This window comes from Heliangelus exortis, chromosome 14, assembly GCF_036169615.1.
Source record: "Heliangelus exortis chromosome 14, bHelExo1.hap1, whole genome shotgun sequence".
NCBI lineage: Eukaryota > Metazoa > Chordata > Aves > Apodiformes > Trochilidae > Heliangelus > Heliangelus exortis.
The window spans coordinates 13926053-13943783 of record NC_092435.1 but is presented as its reverse complement, the minus strand read 5'-3'; the positions used below and the strand labels follow the sequence as shown (position 1 = coordinate 13943783).

Genomic DNA, 17731 nt, shown 5'->3' with positions numbered 1-17731 from the left:
CCAGTGAAGAGCAAAATACCTGTATTTTGGACAGTTTTATTACAATAGGCTCTAGAGGTGTAAGTCCCATCATCTTCTGTGTACTTTCATAACTGCATACTTCTTTCTCTCTCTAGTGTTCATGCAAAACAGTGAATTTCATATTAATGTTCCCTCATTTCTCTTGTGAATGTCTTTTTGGTAAGACTAAATCTGTGATAAACCCTCACTTGAACTTTATCCCCTTGTGGAAATGTCATATTTTAGGTAACAAGGTTAGATATGGAGACTAAAATTGGCCACTTTTGGCATTTTAAGTGCTTTTCAGAAAGTGCATCCCATGGGAGTTAAAATACTACAAAAGCTTGTATACTTAAGGAATAGGCTATTAAGGCAATATATTGCATTAGACTTGTGTTGAATATGAATTACAATATAAAAAAGTCACTTTCTCTTGCCCACCAAAAAAAAAGGTAGATAAATTATTGAGCTGCTACACTGGGAATTAACATACAGACTGAAGGGTAAATTCTCTGCTTCTTAAACATGTGTAATCTAATTAGCATTCCTGAGATTTACTGGGATGAAGTTTCCCTTTGGCATAAGTGATTGCAAACAGGGGGAATATGTGCTGCAGGCTTTTGGGACAGACATCTGCCTGGGGTGGACATCCATCTGCAGAAGTGCCTGCATCCCTGAGCACCCTGACAGGGTTCATGAAGTTAGGAGAAGATTTTTAATAACAAGGAAGTTCCTCAGCTGGTGAAAAGAAGTGGAAATGTTCTCAAGGGGAAGGAGACCATGGAGATGCTTCTTGAGATCATAAGGTGTAATTTAGTTGAGAGAGACATCCCATCATTAATTTTTGATGGCATAGACAGTCTGGACTGCAACCCTGCATGGGACAAGGTAGCTCATTGCTGGGTGTGAGCTCCTTGCCAGCAAGGTTTGGCATTGCCCTTCCTTTCAGAGCATGGGTACAGATCTGGCATTGCCCTTCCTTTCAGAGCATGGGTACAGATTTGGCATTGCCCTTCCTTTCAGGGCATGGGTACAGGATCTGGCATTGCCCTTCCTTTCAGAGCATGGGTACAGATCTGGCATTGCCCTTCCTTTCAGAGCATGGGTACAGATCTGGCATTGCCCTTCCTTTCAGAGCATGGGTACAGGATCTGGCATTGCCCTTCCTTTCAGAGCATGGGTACAGATCTGGCATTGCCCTTCCTTTCAGAGCATGGGTACAGATCTGGCATTGCCCTTCCTTTCAGAGCATGGGTACAGATCTGGCATTGCCCTTCCTTTCAGAGCATGGGTACAGATCTGGCATTGCCCTTCCTTTCAGAGGATGGGTGCAGCAGATGGAGTGAGGCTCCCATCTACTTTTTTGTAGTGGCTCAACTCTGTTAAGCAGAACTTCAAATCAGATGTTTCTCAAGAAAGCCTCGACTCACCTCGTCGTTGCTGGGAAAGGGTTTGGTGGAAAAGTGGCATCCACATCTTCCACTGAAATGAACAATGCAGTTCTTTCAGGCTGGAGTAGATTCAGGCTGCTTATGTGATTCAATCTGTATTTCTGAGTTAGAAATCTGGGACTGTTGCTGGCTTTTTATTCTTGGTTTATGTGCGGGTGTTTTTTGAATTTGGTAAAGAAAAAATAAGAATTGATGCGAATCATTTGGAACCATGTTTTGTATAAAGGTGATTGGATTCACTTAGTGCCTGTCAGAAAGAAAGTAAAAGCTAGACCTGTGGTGCAGCTGTGATGGTTCAGTGTCCAACATCAAAAACTCTGTGTCATAAAAAGATTGGGTCTGTGCTAACTAAACCAAGTAGAGCTTGTTTATTGTGTGTCTAGTTTGTGTATATAGTTATTGTCTATATAGTTTATCAGTTTTAAACAGGCCCCAGAGGGCATGAAGAACACTGAATTATCCTGGCAGATAAAGTTCAAACATCAAATATTCCCTCTATTGCTGAAACTAAACATTCCAGAAACATTTTGGGTATTTTTTCCTAGCCATATCTATCAAACCTCATTGTCAGCCTCAAGGCATTTGAGGTACTTGGAGAGCAGAGCTAGTGAAGGTGGCTTTAAGCTCTTAAGTGTAGAGCAGAGTCCAAGTCCTCCTCCTGTGAACAAGGGGCAGAGATCCCAGCAGTGATGGAGCACTCCCCACTTCTGTCCTTGCTCCAAAAGGAGCAGGAGCAGTGATGGATGCTGCTGCTGGGATGGACCAGTTAATCCAGTGACAATACCAGGGGACCAGAACAGCTTCCCAGGACTCTTGCATAGGAAAGTGAGGCTATGGACACTTCTTTCTCTTCACTGCCCACCTTCTTCCCCTGCTCTCTGGGAAAGAGAGCATTCCCTGAGCTGAAAGCCAGGCTGTCACTACAACTGAGACCTTCAGGAATATTTTGTTGGCAAATGAAAGGTGGCAAGAAGCAACACATGATTTTAACACTGAGCCAGAATATTCCAGATTAGCATTTGGTTTGTAGACTCTGGTCAACAGCTTCAGGAACATACCAGGGCTTTCTGTTACTCCTGAGAGTGCTTAAAATAAGAGCCAGTCCTCTCACTGGCTGGTAAGTGGATTAGTCTGGCAAATTGAAGCTTTAGTCAGGATGACAGTAGAAGAGAGCATTTGTCCTCAGCCTCTTTATCAGTGACTGTTGTCTCTAATGTTTCTTTTCTAGGAATTGAAAGACTGTGTGCATGTGTGGTACTGTTCTTAGTCTCTCAAGGTGGCATCCCAGGTCTGATGTTCACGTAGGGAGTGCTGTTCTGTAATCCTTATTTAATTAGAACTCCTTGTTCTACCTCTCCCTGAGAGTTGTGTTTGTAATTGGATTCTCACAAGTGAGAATATGCAGAGGCTGCCTCCAAGGAAGTTTCCATGTGCTGGTGTGTGTTACTTACCTGTGGTTCTTTGAGAATGTTTCCTCTGCATATTCACATCATGGGTCCTGTCCACCTTCTGTGTGTCCTTGGATTTCTCCTGCCCTACAGTTGCCATGTTGAGTCAGAATAACTGAAATATTGAGCACTGTACAACTCTTTAAAGTCTCTAATCATTTGGTGTCATGAGATGGCACTTGTACAGTCCCAGTAGTCACTGCTCTTCTGAGAAGTTCCTGTAGGTCACCAGCACTGGAGAACCAAAACCCCCTCCCTGGTGTGAATATGCAAGGACAGCACTCTCAAAGAGCAAGCCAGTGGTGAGTACCCTTTCTGTGTCTTCTGTGATAACCCAAATATTTCCAAAGTTATTTTGTAAATTCCCTATTTGCAAATTTGTTATGATAAAGAATACTGAGATTAATTTTAGAGCTCTTGCCTTTCTGGAAACAAAAAAAAAAAAAAGAAAAAAAAAAGAAAAAAGAAAAGTTATGTATATTTGTAAGTACTCACTTCTCTGTAAATTGATATGCTGCTGTCAGGGTGTGGGTGTACACATATTTGAGCTATAACATATTTCTATCAGGCATAAAGGCAAAATTACAGTGCAGTATTATGTATTTTACAGAATTGCACTCTCTTGTATTATACTCATAGGAGATTACATATCTGAGTGAGTCACTGCCTAAAAAAAAAAGTCTTCTTAGTAGTATTGACAACGTTAATTTTCAAAACAGATTTTTCCAAAGGAAAATCACAGCTCTATTGATTTTCACTTCTCAATGTTTTTTTTTCTCTGAACTTTTGTTTTTTTCCAGACATGGAATTCTGTGAAACTCCTCATATTCTGTGCTCTGGCTACCAAACAGATTTACATGGTGTAGCTGAGCACAGTTACCCACTAGAGGTGGGCTCAGACATGGATACTGAAACAGAAGGTGCTGCTTCCCCGGACCATGCCCTGAGGATGTGGATGAGGGGGATGAAATCGGAACACAGCTCCTGTTTGTCAAGCCGGGCAAACTCAGCACTGTCCCTCACTGACACTGACCATGAAAGGAAGTCTGATGGGGAAAATGGTAACAAAGATCTAATAAACATCTCATGTACTGCATACAAGTTGGAATTTATTTGAAATTAGCTGCTTCTACCTCTCTTTTCCTTTTTCCTGTTGTTTTCTCCTTTCTTTTTTTTTTTTTTTTATTTTTCCTCCCTCCCCCTTTTCCTCCTTAGGTCTCTGTATTATATGAAAGGTCAAAGGTTTGCTTGGTTTGTGCATTGTATTTATAGTGTAGATAGAAAAAAAAATTGAAATTTCGTTCTTTTGGAGACTGATTCCTTTCCTACATGCTCCATTTTTCTACCTTAGCACATTTACCATTTGAGTTTAGTGACCTATGAATTAGGTTCTAGGACAGGTCTATAAATGTGCATTTATAGCACTTTTTGTGTAGTATTTATCTTTTACGTGCTGGCTTCTGGACCTTTGTTTAGGACTCTATGGCCAAGTGATTTCAGAAAGACAACATCACAGCAGCCTAAATGCTCTGGTCAGCTGTAGCCTGGAGAAATGCTTTATCTGTAGGAAACATTGAACAAATCTTTGCATATGGATGGTAGGTTTCTGGGTTAGGTTTTTAGGGGGCTTTTGTGGAGTTTTTTGTTTCGTTTTCTGTGGGATTTTTAAATTTCTCATTGTCTTTCAAGCTCTTATTCTTCTACTTTTTTTTTTATTATTATTCTTTTTATCTATTTATTTTTTGTCTTTTTATTTGCTCTTTTTTATGGCTTAGCATGTCACAGAATGGGAAAATGTGTGTTTGATAAGGTAACGTGGGGGGACTTGATAATTTTTTATCTTTGCATCAAAAATGATGAAAATCTGCTTTAAATTTTTCCATAAATAATATAGTAAGTAAACAAACTTATCATACTTAAGATCAACAAGCCTAGCTCATACATTAATTTCCATTTTTAATAGCTCCATGTTATGATAGTTCTAAATGTAGTTAAATAGGTATTTTTAACTGGTTAAGAGAGAGTGAAAGTGGCAGATTGACACTTCATTGTTGACAGTGATACATTGAGTAGATATATAGACAAAAGATGACAAAGAATTCAGTCACAAATGTCATTTCTTTAGTTACATGGCTTGAATTTGTCAAATTCAAAGCTGGTAATTTTAACTTCATCTCCATGTTTGTCAATACCAATGACAATGTCCAATGTAGGCTCAAAGGCATCAGATTGTCTACACGAGTTTTAAAAAAGAATAAATAAGGTTTTAGTGCACAGCTAAAGGTTTTTAATTCCAGACTCCTTTCAGGATGAAGCATTCTGCACTCACATGGTGTTGTCTTGCTAGAATCAGCTAATTTTCAGATGTCACCTCCTTTGCATGACAAGCAATGGATATTTGCTTTCTACCTTCTGCTTCTGCCACCTTCTGGGGGGATCCATCCTCTGCAAAATGTTGTTACAGGCTTTTTAAACCTGCTTTTCCTAAGATATTTGGGTTTAGATGGTGGCTGCTGGAACTGGATCCTAGTCTGCCTGGATTTGGTTGGTCCTTAACTATTAAAATGATTTAAAGGGAATGTTACCAGAGAAAGGAATGTGCTTTTCAGACTAGAAAATACACGTGCTTCTTTCTGGTTTAATGTGATGGGAAGATGATGTATTGAAAGCATAATCAAGTTGTATGTTTCAGTCTGGAACACAGTGGTACAGCTGGATATTCAAGATGTTTTTTCAGCCAGTAAATTGCACTAAAGAAGTCATCCTTTCATAGGTAGGATGTATTATTGTAGGTAGTAAATGAAATGCTTTTGTTATCTTCATCATCCTGCATTACAGGAGTCATGGGTTAAGTGTCATTAACACAGGGACATCTGTAATCATTGTGCTTCACCAACAAGGAATGGAGTGGTTCTAAATATTAGTCTCAGAGAATGATTTTAATAAATTGAAACTGATTTCCTGCCTGGTCTAGAATAGAACAGAGGAGTCCTTTTCCATGTAGCTTTAACATTTGGTTCTTTGTAAGATTTATAACAATTTTTTAATCGGGGAATAATTTTTTAGGTGCTCAAATACAAATTTTGACTAAATACTTGGGAGAGGGAAGCAAGGGCATGAGTAAGTTGGAAGAGAGAGAAACTGGCAGCACAAGGTCATTTGAACTCCTCAGCTGTCTCCAGGCAGAGCAGGTACCAGTGCTGCCTGGGGTGTTGAGGCATTACAATAATTACAGTCTTGATATGGATATATTGGAAGACAATGATGGATCAAGCTGTATTCATTTATATTCTCTAGTACTTCACAGGTAACTTGACAGTCAAGATTCCTGATCCAGGGAACAACATGTTTTCCATCTGGGTTGGCACTCAGTACCAAAGCACACTTTGAAGTTCATAAATCTCTACATAAATGAAGTAATGGATGCACATCTTGCTGGTTCCATGCAGTTATTTGTGCCAGGGGCTTTTCCAGAGAGCTGCAAGTGTTGCATTTATCCTTGTCAATTCCTGCCATGGAAGTAGACTTTCTTTATGCCAGGAACATCTGGGGTGTAAAAATCAGTGAGCATGTAAGATCAGTTGCTGGAAGTTCATTAATTGCTGCTTTCCATGAGAGTGCCTAATCACTGTGAAAATAGATGTTTAGAAATTCTGGCTTTCAAAGAGTTGACCAGGCTGTGTGAACACAGCTATTTGTAACTGGAGAAAAATTAATAGAATCATAGAATGATTTGGGACCTTCAAAGATCATCTAGTCCAACCCCCTGGAATGAGCAGGGACAGATTCAACTCGATCAGGTTGCTCAGGTCCAACCTGACCTTGGATGTTTCCAGGCAAATCTACCACTGCTGGGGACAAATGTTCCAGTGTTTCACCAATGAGGTGAATATTAATGAGAAAAATATAGTTGTTGTATTGCTTGGAAAAACTAATTGCTGTCTTTGCCTGTGTTTTGAGAAGGTCAGTTGGTTTTTGTTGCTGGGTTTTGTATTGGTTTTTTCCTATCTGACCACAATTCTATAAATGCAGAATGGCTTTTTCAGGACATTTTTACTCTGCATTGATCTAAAGCAAATATACTTGTGCAAATTTTCTTCTGCTTTGATATTCCTTGAATTCCTCATTCATTCAAAGCTCTCGCAGGAGGTTCCCTCACACAGGATGTAGACTTCATTCTGTACTCTGAGTAGCCCAGTTTGAGGGTTTTTTTCCTCTATAGATGCACCAACCCTGTCATAATCAGTGTTGAAACATACTCTGATTATTTTGGCAGCATTAAAGATGTGTGAAACCCCAATATTCCCCTTTAGCTTGGTACTGTCAATGTTAATGGCAGCTTATTCCTACCAGTGTCCCAGATGTGTTCAGTTTTGCCTGAGGCTTAGTAAAACACTTAATAACTGTAAGGAATGAGTGACCAGTTTCTTGGGCATCATTGCTTATCTCTGGCATAGTATAAATAGCTCTGTGAACCCATCAACAGTGTTACTCTACAATCCATGAATGTAAAGTTCAGATGGAAACACTCCAGAACATCAATATCAAAAATAGTTATTTTATGCTAGTGAAGAAGATGACTTTTCCCCTTATTGTAGCCTTCCAGTATCTGAAGGAGCCTACAAGAAAGCTGGGGAGGGAGTTTTTAGGATGTCAAGTTGTGACAGGACGTGGGGGAATGGACCTGACACCTGCTAAAGGGTGTAAGGTGCTTGTGGTGATATCAGAGTGGCTGCTTTGGAAATGCTGCTGGAAACATGAAAGTCATCTGAATGGCTTTGGACAAGTGTGAGATGCTCTGTAAGCACTGTAGCATCACCTGTACCATCATGGAAGTCTTGCATTTGTGCCCCTAGAATTTAAGACATTTATGAAATTGCACGTATATGGAAATTCATCTAATGATGAGTTGTTGTTTGCCAGTAATGTGGGGAAAAATTTGGCTTTTTAAGTGAATATCTTCATTGCTTTTTCTATCTGGCAAGAGCATTGCATCTGCATATCTGCTATTTAAATCTTTGATTTTCATATGGGATCTTAAAATCAGTACACAGTGTTAAAACATTCCCTTTCTTGTGTTTCTCTTTTAAGAACAATGAACACAAATTTAAAGATAAATATCAAACAGTATTTCATATTTTACATTAAAGATAATGAAACAGTATTTAGAACACAGGGTTTGGGGTTTTTTGGTTTTTTTTATATTCCATAATCCACGTTACTTTTGCCCACATCAGAGTAAAAAGTATCTGTGCATTTGCACAAGGTTGGGTAATGTTTTGATCCCTGCAGTTTTGATTTCTTTCCTGGGTAGCTAAAAGAGGGAAGGGAGGGAAGCTTCAGGAGAACAGTCAGGTCTAGTTTTTATCCCAGAAATGAGTAACTTGGCATTGGAGCTCAAAAAAACCCCAAATCACTTGGCTTTCCTCTCATTTAACACGAGCAGAGGGATAGTGGATGTGGCTTTAGGAGCCCAGAGCAATATAAATGATTGCTCCATCTTTCTTTTTAATCCTCCTGACTTTCTCAGATGGAAATGAGCATGCAGGAAAATTAGTTCCACAAGGATTTTAGAGTGCAAAGGGATGTTGAAGTGCTGCTGCATTCCTTGGGAACTTGGTTTATCCAGGCTGCCAGGGGGGGAAGAGATGAGATGGGACAGGGAATAAAGCACCTGCCTTCCATCTGAGTGCTGCAGTGCAGAAGTGTGAAGGTTTATCTGGCTTCATTTCAACAGTCATTATGAGAAGGGGGATGCTATTAATTAATTGCTAAATAAAATTATTAAATGCTAAATAAGGCTAAGAGAAAAGCTTGCAAGCTCTGATCATAGATGAAAGTTAGGGCTGCCAGGTAAATAAGATGAAATTACTCTTAGGTGGTTCCTAATACCATCAACCACTGCAGTTTTGGTTACAAAACTATCTAGAGCTTTTTTTATTCCCCCTAGCAAAATGCTTTTCAGCTGTTCCAAACTGTAATAAAGTGAGGTAAAAAAAGGGATCTAGCAACTGAGTACAGAATTGGTAGAGAAGTGGAAAGTCCTGATGAGTTATCCTTCTAGGGGCTAGCAAGGTTTAATCTAAACACCATTTCTTCTCAACAGTATGAGATCTTCTAAGAATTTATTGTTGTTCTACCATGGATGGCAAAAAATTATTCGTTCTTCAGCCTTTTTTTTAACTTTTATCCATTTAATTCATTGTTTATTATGTTACATGAGAAAGTCTTATCTTCTGTTTTTAAATTTCTTAGCATTTCATTTCCTCTTGGGCTTAGGAGTAAGATGAAGATCAGCATTAATCTGTATTATTTGGCATTACAAATATTAGCATATCTTTGTCTTACAAATTGATAGTAGCAAATAGCTTTCATCAGACCACCGAGAAGAAAAAAAAATTGGAGAAAGTGGCTGCTTCCCATGACTGCAACCTTCAGAGTCTTTAAAAAGTGAAACGTAAACCAAACATATTAGACAATTATTTCTGAATAGAAAATAGGATAAGAATGAGATGTATATGAAATTACAGTTAGCTTGTAGACAACAGTGCAGATTTTGTTGCTGTTTGTTTCAACTTGCTTTCATTTATGTCTTACAAAGTTAAATACAGCATTTTAGATATTAATTTTGTTTTCTTTAACCATACCTACCTCTGCACCCTGACTTTACATTTTGTGCCGTGAGAGTAAGAGGAATTGTATATAATTAAGAGGTTCCAGAATATGGGTCTAGGAGCACTGGATAATTCCTGCAGGCTGCTTCCTCTCCCTAGCAGGTGTGTTTTCAGTAATACTTTAATTCTGGTGACTAATTACATTGCCAGTGTGGTTTCTTTATCTTAAGTTTCTCCTCTAGATGATTTGAAATGCAGATTTTATATGGTGCTTCATGCCAGTGACTCAGTTGGGCATCAGGAGTCCACATCTGATGTCAAGTTGTTGGCCATGAGCTGTATTGGCAGGAGAGAGGAGCAGCCCTTCAGGCAACAGAAACCTAATATTGTCCAGTAACTCTGTTCCTTTACCTGGAGTGTTACCCCAGAAAGGAGCTGGGGAAAGGCAGTGATTTTTAGGTCATTTATTCCACAGCACAACACATCCTGCAAGACCTAGATGTGGGAATAAGTGTCTGGAAGCGAGGATGGCTTGGGATATAAAGTCAGGGTTGTTCAGCACTATTGGTAGGAGCCTTGCTAAATGCTACCAAAACCACGTAAGAAAGCCAAGGCACAGAAGTTAAGGGTATTTCTAAACTGTGTATAATATTCATTATGATTCACAGCATTCCTCCCTCCCCACCTCAGCAGTTTTGTACATGGGAGGCATTTGGTGTCTTCTCTGCCATTGTTAGAAACGAAATCATGGTGCAAACCGTGATCAAACCTCATGGTGCACTGGAACAAAAAGAAAAGAAAAAGCAGCAGTATTTTTACTACAGGCAAGTTAAAAGAGCAATGCTTGTATCTGTTTAATGTCATCCTATCCCCAGATGTGTTGTATGGTAAACAAGTGTCAGCACATCTGTGGTTCTGAATCTTCTGTGGCTCCAGCTACTTGACTTGCTCCCTGTTCCTCTTTCTCTGGAGTTCCCATATGGTTTTAGCATTGATTATATCAATAACTACTGCAGACTATGACTCCACTTTGATGCAGCCAATGTTGTCTTATCTTAGAAGCATCTTTGTGGAATGGTTGAATGTTATTGATGAGCTGGTAATTTTCTTTTAGGTTTGAATCTGGTCACTGTAATCAGCATTGCCAAATGTTTGTATCAATGCAGTAAGCATGTCACTTGCTTTGAAGTTTAAATGAATTCACATTTATAAATGAGCTTAGACTATTTCGTGGTGATTTATTCTTGTCTTCACCAAAATAACGTTGTTTTCTCTCAGTCAAGTGCCATGGCCAAGAAAGAATTGAAGCTGTATTTCCTTTTGAAGGTGGTGAAGCCATTTCTTTAGTGAACATAATATTAAAGATAGTTTCCTAGTGGTGTGTTTGCCTGTAATATCTTCACCATGTTATCACTCCAGCTAGCTGTGTAACTCACTGGTGGGTTGTCCATCATTCAAAGCAGCATTAAGTGGTTCTCCCCTACCCTCTCGAATGGTGTCTTTGTCTTTTGGAAAGAAAAATTAAAAAGGAGGTCTGCAGGCCACAAACACACATCAGGTTTTCCATAATTAGTCATCAAAGGTAAAATACATTTAATCAAAAGTGTATTAGTCACATCTTTCAATGTAGCTGTAAATGTAATATGATTTTCCCTCTGCCTACAATTATTTTTGAATATGTATAAAATATTAGTATTACGTGCACTCTCTGGGTACCAAAGGCAGAGTAAGTGTTGCTGACACTTAAGTCCCCTTCTCATTGCTTTGTCCAACAGCAATTTCAAGTGTCACTTTTGGTTTGAGACCATCATACTTCATTACTTTTCCCCAAACAGTGCTTTTGAGACAGCAAACTTTCTGTTATTGTTCAGTCATGCTAATCTCTTTCAGAGCAAGCATTTTACTGTTTGTTGAAGTGGCAGAATCATAATAGATGCTTTGAATTTGTTTCTCTGCATAATTTGCCATAAACATCCCTCCATTTAAACAGAAAGCATCTGATGTAGTTTACTTGAATTGAATCTTCTTTGCTATGTATTCACTTGAAATGTTGATGTTGGAATCACATAATAGAGCTGTTTGAATCTTTTGATTACCACAGAAATCTTAGAACAATATAATGTACCTGAGTAATAGCTACAGTTGCATGTTCTGAAACTCCTTAAGGTAGCTGTGTGGTTTGTGATTGCTTCTACCTGGTGCTCTGCATGAGAGAGATCTTACTGCTTGCAATACTGCTGCATTTTGGAGGTGGAATGGATTTCTTACCCTCAGCTGGGGTCAGAAGGGGATTCTGCTTGAGGTTATGCTGCTGAGCACAGGTAGAATTCTTGCTGTAAAGGGATAAAGTTCCTGATGAAGGGAAAACCTCCAAATTTATTTTTAGGCACTTGAGAATTTTTCCCAATAGACTAAAAAACTTCCCAGAATATTACATAATTCCCTTTTATAAGGAAGATGAGGGTGATGAAGTCTCACTCTAGTCACAGAAAATACTTTTGAAAGGTGAAGGTAGATGTAATGAATATGCAACTAGGTTATGATGGTGGTTTCCTTCCTGGTGTAGCTGTAAAAGGCTGGTTTAGGCTTGGCCAGAAGGCACATCTGGATAAGGTGATGCAGATTTCTTTGTAGTAGCTCATTTAAATTATTTCAGCCCTGTTTCTGCACAGCTTTCAACCCTTTCACAGCTTTCATCCCTTCTGGGGGATGGCACAACGATGCAGTCAGCTTATTCAGGTCTGAAGGTGCTATCTTGATCTTCAAGATACATTTTTATCTCAGTAACCTTAATGTGACTGGAAGAGCCATTGGTTTGTGCTGCTGTTGTGAGGAAGGTGCCACCCTCAGCTGTTGGTACATCTCTGCTCACATGGAGTCTGTGTTTGGGGTTCACTGAAGGTGTTCTGCCAAGTCCCTGCTACCTTGGGGTGTTTTCTCAGTATCAGTGATATAAGGGATGCTACAGGCCTGAGAAATCTGCCTACTTGGAGAGGAAGCAACAGAAGAGATGATCTGTGGTGCAAACTTTTGCATCCCATCTCTCAAAGCATCAGAATGCTTGAGGGTTTTGTGCCTTTTTCCAAAATCCATTGTCCTTCCCTCTCCTGGCTCAGAAATTGATAAGAACGTGGCTGTTCTGGGTCTTCCCTCCTATTTTTTGTGAATCTGGGGGCCAGAACTTGTAAGCACTTGTAAAGGGGGTCCAGGTCCAGGGGGTGCCAGGGCTTCCTTGTGGAAGGCAGTGGAGCTCCAGTGTTTTATCTTCCAGAGGCTCTGTAATTATTCCCTATTCAGAAGTGCAGTTCTTCCTTCCTAACAAGGGGTGCTGCTGAAATGCTTTTTTTTGTGATGTGCTCAATGTGTCTACAACTATCTTTTATGTCTTTGCCCATGGGGAAAAATATAATTGAGTCATTCTTCCTCCAGCCTGTGTTGCTGTGTGTTCAGTCAGTGTACTGCTCATCTCAACGTTGCTATTGATGGTTGCATTGATTATTTTTATTCTAGACAGTGATTCTCTCTCCATTCTACCTTTTTAATTTTTATAGTTCACTTCCTTTTGAACAGCAAATTCAGCTGTGTTTGGCTGTGTGCATATTTTGTAAGCAATATAATCTCCTGAATACAGATTTCTCCATAGTAGCTAATAACCTACAGTACCTGAAAGCTCCTTTTTCTTTTTATAACCTCTCTTTTCCAATGTATTTTCTGATTACTGCACTACAGCTCGATGTTTATTGGATCATTTTAGAACATAATAATTCATTTCTGATCCTTCTACCTCTCGTCCGTGTCTGAAATGATCTACATTATTTCAGTCACTCATTTTTATTTACAGCTTTTCTCTGAAGACAATTTTCTGCATTTTGTCTCAAAATATCCCTCTCTCTGGTATCACCATTTCAGTCTTGTGATATCCAATTTCCCTTTAATACAAAATCAAATAGAAAGCATTTTCTGTACTTTACCAGCCAACTATAGCTGAATTTTTTGAGCTTTCTTATCAGTGTCTTCTAAATTGGTTGGTGGCTAATAGTGGCAGAAAACCTAAATCATAAAGATCTGGAAAATAAAAGGCTAAAAAAAAAAAAGTAGAAAGACTGTTTTATCATGAATGTATTTTTAAACAATACTCCAGCTGTACTGATAGGACAGGGAGTAATAATAGGAGAAAGCTTTACTCTGGAAGGGGATAGATTTGGTTTAGATATTGGGAACAAATCCTTTAGTGTGAGGATGGTGAGACACAAGCCCAGGTTGGGACTTTGGGGCTGCCCCATCCCTGGCAGTGTTCAGGGCCAGGTTGGATGGGGCTTGGAGCAACCCAGTCTGGGGAGGTGTCCCTGGCCATGACAGGGAGGTTGGAACTGGGTGGTATTTAAGGTCCTTTCTGACCCAAACCAGCCTGTCATTGTGTGATACTTTAGAATTATTAATTAATAATTATTGAATTAATATTAAATAAAGAGCCATAGTAAGTAAACAGCAAAATCAGCAGAGGTTTTGTGTAAATCATTGCAAAATTATTTTTTCATTTGTTGTTTCCACAATAGATTACAAAGAATTATTACCTTCTGCTTGGGGGGAAAAAAAAAGCCAAACAGAACAACAACAAAACCCCACATATCCCTTCATCTTGCAGAAAGCCACACCAAAGCCTGCAGTTTCAGTAAGGTTTCTCTCTTGGGCTCTGTAAAAACTCTTCAGGTACTGAACTATGGTAAGAAACCATTGAAGAGAAATGGCAGTGCCTTGCCATTTTCAAGTGGTTTCAGATTATTTTTTTTCAAAACTTCAAGTTTGTGCAGTCATGGAACAAAATATAATTCCTGGATGTGAACTCATGTAAATTGACCAGGCTCTAGGCAGCTGGCAGAGCTCAGGTTGGAGATTCCCACTGGGGAAATTTGCATTAGGAGTCAGAAAGCAGAAACTTGAAATAACCTGCAGCCAGCTTGGAACTGGAGATATTTGCCCCTTAGCTTTGCCAGCTCAGATCATGTTCTGATAATAATCTTTGACAGCAGTTCTCTGTATCACCAAAAAACCCATAGTGTCCTGCTCTGCTATCCCTGTCATTCCTGCCTTTCTGGATATAATGATGTAATTTGCAGTTTTGTCTGCCCGTGGGAAAACCCCAGTGGTTGAGTCCTCTTTGGAGTGGATCTGTCTCACTCAGGGGTACAGCACAGCTGCCAAAAGGACGAGGCAGGAGCTTCCCATCCTGCTGCTTTTCATCCTTCCTGCTGTAGTCTTCTCTGGTTGCTTGCCCCTTAGTCTCCTACTGTCCTCTGAGGACAGCAACACATTCCTGTGAGGATGCTGCTGAAGTCTTGGATAATATTCTGAAGCTTGCATCCTCCATGAGTGTCAGTGTGCTGGTAATGCTGAAAAACTAACTCGGGTCCAAAAGTGGAAACAAGTGGTGTTAAGTGAATTTTAAATCATCTGTATTATTTTTCAAAGCAATCATTCCTGAGGATCTGCTAATATTCCTGTGGCATGGAGAGAGATCCATGGATTCCAACATCTTCATGTGAGGACACAAGTTTGGGGTTGGCTGTGTTGCTTGTTGTGGTAGGTTGTAGGTGCCTGTTCTGACTCAGTCCAGCTGCTGCATGTAGCAGTTCAAACAGTTTGAATCCTAATATTTATAATCTCAGTATTTATAAACCTCATAAATGTAAGTGGTTGCCCTGGAATCAATCAGTACTCAAATTAAAAAGATAAGCAAGTGAAAAGTGTGGAATTTATTTATCTGGGTTGATAAGTTTGCTATTGGTTTTTAGCTTGACTTGTACAACTGGCACATCAAAACTTCAATGAATTTGAAAAAGTGTTTCAAAATTCCTCAGATTCCTCCTCTTATTTTCATGTATTGATCCATCTGCAAATACAAGTACAGCAAACATCCCAAAAAGCAGCTGACTGGGGAGTCGAGCTCCTGTTCATAGGAATAATAATAATTGTTTTTATTTGGAGTTCTGCAGCTGGCTTATGTCAGGCAGCTTGTGCTGATAATTTCAGATTTGGACCTTTCTTTGGATGCTTCTGATGGGCCATCAGAACAGGAAGAAAAGGAGGGACTCTTGCCTAGACATTTCCACTACAAACAGGTTTTTCTTACAGGCTGATTTAATTGCTTCTGAAAATATTTTCTCCATGCTTACTTTAGAGACAGTCTGAAATCATGTGACAAATATTTTAATGTGTTTGGGTTTTTTGATCATTTTATTTCCTTAATAGCAGAGAAAGGAACAACCTTCTGCTTAATCAAACCTGACTGATTTCACATGCCCACCAAATTCAATGGCATTTCTTAACTTCACATCTTGGATTTACTTTCTTGACTTTTCTCTTGAATGTAGCTTGTTTCTGATAATAGAGAATTAGCCAGAGAGATGCTTCTGGGTTATCTCAGTTGTGTAATAAGCTGATAACTATGACTGAACTTTGTAGTCATCCCAGAAGAAAATAGAGAAGTAGAAAGCTCAGCTTCATTAAGCTGTCGTTGCAGAGGCTGAAACATGAGAAATTGTAGTGGTGAGAAAGCTGTAGGAACTCCCATTCTGTAGGGTGGAATAGAAAAGATTTGGAAATACTCTGGCTGTGTTCATAACTCTGGATTTCCTCTTCTTTGTAGGGTGTATAGTGCTTGAAATGCTGACCTATGTTTAGTATACACTGTGAGGTTTATCAGTTCATGAAACAGTAAGGAAAATACAAAATATAATCCTGATCAGAACAAGGCATTATCATAGAGACAGTTCACAAGCCAAGATTTTAGTTAACTTTGTCAACCTTACCCCTTGGCAGTTTTCTAATCTCCAAAACAGCTTTTCCAGGCAGTGACTTTTCTTTTTTTATTAAAAGAATGCTAATAGATTCTCATAAAAATGAAGGCTTCTTTTACTTCAGCATTACACAGATATGGTTAAAAGATGAGCCAGTCCTCTGAAGAGGCCAAATGGTACACATATATTGATTATTTTATCCCATCCCTTTCACAGGTTCATTTTGAGCCTCATATAATATGCATAAAGGTCTTCAATACAGAATTCTGTTATTAACTGTGAAGAAGGTCATTATTATCCTTATCTGTTGTAAAGATTGGATCAGGTTAGAATTTGCCTGAATTTTTAGTTTCTGTGTAAGAACGCTGTTACTATGTCAAGGGTAGTTATTTTTTTTTATAATTTTAATTTATTGAAACCTTTGTTTCCCAGGTAGTATTATGTTCTAACCATGGTAAAAGGGAAGTGGAGAAAGTAGTACTTGCTCCCTTTATTGCCTTTGTCTATGTTTAGAAACTTTTTTTTATCATATATATAGGTTTTGGCTTTTTTTTAGTTTATAGATAATAAAGGGGCTTATGACAATATTAAAACTTTACTGTTTTTTTCTTTAATGTCTGAAAAAAGGGGCATGAGGGGGAGCATAGCATGCCCCAGTATCCACGTTAGGGACATGAAAATTATGAGAAATTGTAGTGAAAGATGTCAGAAATGAGCTTCTTATCTGATAGTTGAGCTGCAGACATGAAAAACATCATCTCTGACATGGAAGTCAATACAGAACACTTCAAAGATCCACAAGGAGACACAAGAAAGCAAATGAGATTCAGGATGGGGGATAGTAACCAAAGATAAAATATTTAATAGGAACTTGTTTGGAAGGCAGTAATGCTGAGAGGGACCTTAAGGGCCAGTAAATGAGATAAATGGAGCCAACAAGTCAAATCCTACTTTTGGCTGCCTGTGTACATGCATCATGTCAAGGGTCTATGAGATACAGCAGATATCACTGAGGCTTCTCTGACAAGTCAGTTCTGGGCATTTCAACACCAGGGATGTGTAAAATTGAAGAGGGTCTCAGAGGAGTGCAAAATGGGATTATTTCTTTGGGACTTGCTTTGTTTCTTTTTGAAAAGGTCTGAATTATTAGAGGATGCTGTCCCTCAGATAACTCTGAAACAAGTATTTGGGTTGCAGGAGGGAGGAATTTGAGGGAATATAGCATCACAGGTGCTCCACTAAGAATACAGTGCAGAATATACAGCCACAGAAATGTTGCTTCAGTGGCTGTAGGTGCCAGTCTGCAAAATTAAAAGATGAAATCAAAGACAGTTTTAAAACAGTGTAGTCATTCCACATGGGAATAATTTGCTGAGGGACAGTGAGTCCTTAGTACTTGGAGCCCTCAGGGTCTGAACATT

General features: G+C 39.1%; 1 protein-coding gene across 2 annotated transcripts in view; it reads left to right on the top strand.

Annotated features, from left to right (window-relative positions):
• TENM1 (teneurin transmembrane protein 1) overlaps positions 1-17731 on the top strand; it is a 453479-nt gene that overhangs the window by 245829 nt on the left and 189919 nt on the right. For both annotated transcript variants that reach the window (XM_071757633.1, XM_071757632.1), the window contains one exon: positions 3700-3960. In XM_071757633.1, coding sequence (XP_071613734.1) covers positions 3700-3960 — 261 coding nt within the window. The remainder of the gene's footprint in view (positions 1-3699; positions 3961-17731) is intronic.